Source organism: Pundamilia nyererei, unplaced genomic scaffold, assembly GCF_000239375.1.
Source record: "Pundamilia nyererei isolate P.nyererei 1_Seehausen unplaced genomic scaffold, PunNye1.0 scaffold00099, whole genome shotgun sequence".
NCBI classification, from domain to species: domain Eukaryota; kingdom Metazoa; phylum Chordata; class Actinopteri; order Cichliformes; family Cichlidae; genus Pundamilia; species Pundamilia nyererei.
The window spans coordinates 327151-331704 of NW_005187500.1; the positions used below are offsets into that span (position 1 = coordinate 327151).

Genomic DNA, 4554 nt, shown 5'->3' on the forward strand with positions numbered 1-4554 from the left:
TGAGTTAACAGCAGTTAGCAAATAAAATAAAAGAATAATAATTAAATACAAATAATATTTTTTGAGGAATTTCCCGTTACTGACTCCAATTTCACTCCAGCTGCAGTGCTGTGAAAGTATCTGTGAGAATGGAAAGAACCTATCCAAACTTACCTGTGGAGACAAAAGTAATTGCCCTGCTATTATTATTATTGTTATTATTATTATTATTATTATTATTATTATTATTATTATTATTATTATTATTATTATGCTGATGCAGGAACAACACCAACACAGGGACACCGTCGCTCATCATGAGAATCGGAGCCGTGGCCTCAACATAAGGTTAAAAATACCTCAGTCACCACAGCCATAAACACACGGTGCAGCCTGACAGATTAAGCTGGTGAGCTGCTGATATTTGGTTCTGAACTATTTTACCTGCTTGGTATTTTTTCTTATTTGCATTTAGTGTGACCTGGTGTTGTGCTGCTGGAGTCGTAGTTTCTCTGAGGGGAAACTTGTCCACGTCTGCTTCAGACAAAAATGAATGTTTCACTGGTCCCAGTGAGCACAAAACTCGAGGCAATTTGTGTTTGTTCAGTCTTTTCTTTGTTGTAACTATGCTTCTTGGCTATAAAGGTCTTGCTGCTGGAAAGCCCGTTTATTTCCCCTTCAATGGTGTCACGTTTGTAAGGAAAATGTGGGTTGAGCAGCAGAGTTGAGTATGTGGGCTGTGGCCATGAAAAACTCGTCGAATGTTCTCTGCCAATGCCGGACAGCTTATTCTGCTACTGACACTTGTTGGGTGTCATTTACTGAATTCTGAAGAATATCTGCAATTAAACGGTTTATTCTTTTAACAAATAGGGGCCTCAGTAACACGTGGAAGGACCATACTGATGTCTTTAACGAACACCTTTTATTGCTTGTAATGCACAGACACACCAACAGAGGGCAGTAATATCTCTTCAACATACATTGTAAAATTACTATTACAACACATACGCAGCCACAACAGCCTGGCAACTCCTGGTCACGCACTGCAACTCAGCCAGTGTGTGACCAAGGTGGTGTTGGGTTTTAGTTTATTCCCAAAAGAAAAATGAAAAGATATTCTGTAGAAAACATCCTAAACTGTTGTTTCCATAATGTGTCTAAAATCATGTATCACCCCATGTGTTTGCCTGTGTTCTGCGATCGCTACATGGCCTACTTCATTTTAACTGGTGTCCAGGTTGCGTGATGTCGAATTGTCCACAAAGACCTTCAGGTTAGAGTTGGCGAGCGGTGCGTCCTGTAGGTCAGGTCTGGGTGAACAGGCCGCTATAAAATCATGTGGTTAACCATCTGCTGCTGTGGGTTTAACACAGTCTACACAGACTCTACTAAAAAGTCAACCTGTTGTCCTAATGTGGCAGGTCTATGTCAGCAGTGGATGAACTCAGCATTTGGTAGCAAGTGCTTTTGTAAAGTTTTTCCATTTTTAACAGTGATGAGCGGTATGGCCATGTTTATGAGTGTTAGCTGCTCTCATTGCATGTGTGTGTGTTACTAGGTGGGTTAATGCATTCTCTGTCTGTCTGCTGTCTGCCTCTCCTGCAGTGCTGCAGCAGTTCATGGTTGTGAGATGTACATTGTCAGCAGTAGGCCTACTCAGTACTTTATATGGCCCCACCTGTTTGTATGCATGGCTGACAGTGCCAGGGCTCCTAAAAAGACGATGGTTGGATGTCCTGGAGGATCTCCTGGCAGACCTGGACCGGGGCATGCAACACTCCATGCCAGCTGGTGGAGGTAATGCAACATTTCATTATTTGCCAACCGCGAATAAAAGCTGGCAAGAAGAAGGAAGCCCGTAGCCAGACATATATTAATCAGTATTATGTCAAAATCTACACAGATGCATCAAAGAATACAGCCAACCAAAGCGGGATAGCATTTACTGTTCCTGAATTTAATATCAAAGTAAGGAAAAGGACCAGTGATGGTTTATCAGTATACACTGTTATACCAGTATACACTGGTTTATCAGTATATACTGGTGAAGGTTTTACAAAATCCAGAGGAAAACAGGAGAAATGAGAAGCACAGGAAGGAACAGGAGAGAGGCGAAGGTTATATCTCAACTTAGATTTGGACACATTGGTCTGAATAACACGTTGCTTTTAATAGAGAAATTCCGTACAGGGAGTGACTGCAGTAGAGAACAGGAAACAATAGAACATGTTTTAATGCATTGTCAGAAATATGATGCTGAAAGAAGACAGCTGATCAAAAAGCGTGAAAGTCAAACTGGTTGATTTATTTCGTAAGAATTCGAGAAGTGAAAGTTATAAGGTCATATTTTGGTTTTTAAGTCAGACTCATTTGTTCGGGAGGATTTGATTTTTTTTTTCCATTTCAGTCGACACTCCTCACCAGTTGGTGGCGGTAATGCACCATTTTGCTGTTTGCCAACCGCCAATAAACAATATAAAGAAGAAGACTCCTGCGGTTTCTCTTCAGGCAGTTGTCTGGTCAACTGCAGTCGAGGGTCCTTCTATTGGAGGTGACATTTAGTCGGCTAGCAGAGACGGGGAATAGTTAACATCACAAACGCCTCAAAATGGCACAGGCAGTGCAGAAGTTGGTTGCTAAAGTACCCACCCTGGTTAACGGTAAGCTAGTCTGTTATTTGGACGGGTCCATTAGGCTGAGGTAGGCAGTTTTCTCCTCGGTGAGAAGACTTCAGTAGGCCGACGCTGTCAGCGACACTGCGACCCGGGCGTCAGTTGAATGAAGCAGGTGTAACGTTAACTGACGCTTTCAGACGTAGAAGGACTTTGACGTTGATATGCTGTGTTTTTGTTGTTTTGACATGTGTTGTGGATAAGCAGGTACATCGGTTTATTTGGTTTGCTCTCAGCAAACACAATCCGCGTAGCTGATGGCTAACGCTACCTGCTAACATCTCAGAAGCTCTGCAGCTAGGATGGCGAATCGATAGCAGCATTTAATGTTCTCTCTCTCTCTCTTTCAGCCGCTGTCACCTACTCCAAACCTCGCCTGGCAAACTTTTGGTACTATGCGCGTGTTGAGCTTGTCCCACCTGCCCCCGCTGAAATCCCTAAAGCCATCGAGGGGGCCACAAACCTCATCAAGGGGTTCCAGACGGGACGTCTCGGTCAAACCACAGTGAAGGTACTCGTATTAATCTAAGACACAGGTCATTGTTGTTATGTAAAAACAACAACAAAAAACACGTCCACGTCTTTTTTAATTAAACCTGCGGCCGTGGTCGTGCATCTTAACCACAGCAGATGTCACATTATTAATTCCAACCAAAGCCTCTTGTGCTGACTTTACATCGTCTGTCATCTCCTGGATTCATTAACAAAGCAGTAGCTGTAGGACATCATGAAATAAGGACACATCTCTAGCTTCTGATAGTAAAGAGAACCTCTGTCAGACTGTGGGCAAATTGTTGTTGTCTTAAGAAAATATTCAGGATTATTATAAAAGCTGTGGTTGCACACACAGTAATGCACTGAATTGAGTGTGCGTGTGAACATGGATGAGGACAAACTTGAAAGTTTTTAACACAGCCTTTAGTGGATTGTTGTTGTGTTTTATCTCTCACACGTCTCCTGAGCAAATCCAGCCAGTTCTTCTTTGGCAAATCTCTCAAGCTTCTCCAGATGTAATGGATTTCAGTTCAGCCCCCAGATTTTCAGTAGCATTCACGTTAGGCCAGTCAGTAATGTTCACTTTGGTCTTCAGGGGAAAATCCTTCACCAGGAGCAACGTGTGTTTTGGGTCGTAGTCCTGTTGGAAGCAGCAGCAGAGACGTAAAGTTTTGCTGCTGACTCCTTTTCTTTCAAAATCTTAACATATCCGTCTTTCTTCATGATTCCCTCCACAATGATAAGATTTCCATCCCCACAGCATAATACTCCCACCAACATGCTTCACTGTGGGGACGGTGTTCCTGGGTTGTACACCTCTGCTGTCTTTCCCCAAACATCAGCAGCTTGTCTGTAACCATAGTATCGTCTCATCTGACCAAAAGACATGGTACAGTATGCATAATCTTCTCCAGGTTGTCTTTAGTATTCTTCAGTCTGGCTTGAAGTGTCTTTTCTGCAGAAGTGGCGTTATGGTGTGCAGCCTCAAAGTGCGCTCCCGTGCAGGCTTTCAGTGATTGCACTACAATTCCAGACTTGGCTACATCATTAACTTATGTCCTGGCAGTCGTTCTGTGGTCTTGAGACTCTTCTTACTAATTTTCCTTCCAGAGTCCTGGAAATCTTTTGCTTCCTACCTGTGACAGGCTTTTGAACTTGTTGATAATACTTCTCAGTTGCTCTGTAATGCTGTGAGAACTTGGCATGTGTTGATTTTAAAGCTGAGCGTTACAGAGTTCATTCATTGCACAGCAGTAGTTTGTGCTATGGCTAAATGAAAAGTTCCCTTTTTCAGGAGGAGGATGGTAATAAGTAGGGCTGCCACAAACGATTATTTTGATAGTCGACTAGTCACCGATTATTTTTGCGATTAGTCGACTAATCAGATCATCATCCATTGGACGTA

At 42.7% G+C, this 4554-nt stretch overlaps 1 protein-coding gene across 1 annotated transcript in view; it reads left to right on the forward strand.

Annotated features, from left to right (window-relative positions):
• The first annotated feature begins 2444 nt into the window (after window positions 1–2444).
• Window positions 2445–4554, forward strand: part of atp5l (ATP synthase, H+ transporting, mitochondrial F0 complex, subunit g) — an 8785-nt gene continuing 6675 nt past the window's right edge. Inside the window, exons 1-2 of the mRNA XM_005740308.2 lie at window positions 2445–2642; window positions 3005–3165. Of these exons, the coding sequence (XP_005740365.1) occupies window positions 2591–2642; window positions 3005–3165 (213 nt within the window). The 5' untranslated portion in view covers window positions 2445–2590. The remainder of the gene's footprint in view (window positions 2643–3004; window positions 3166–4554) is intronic.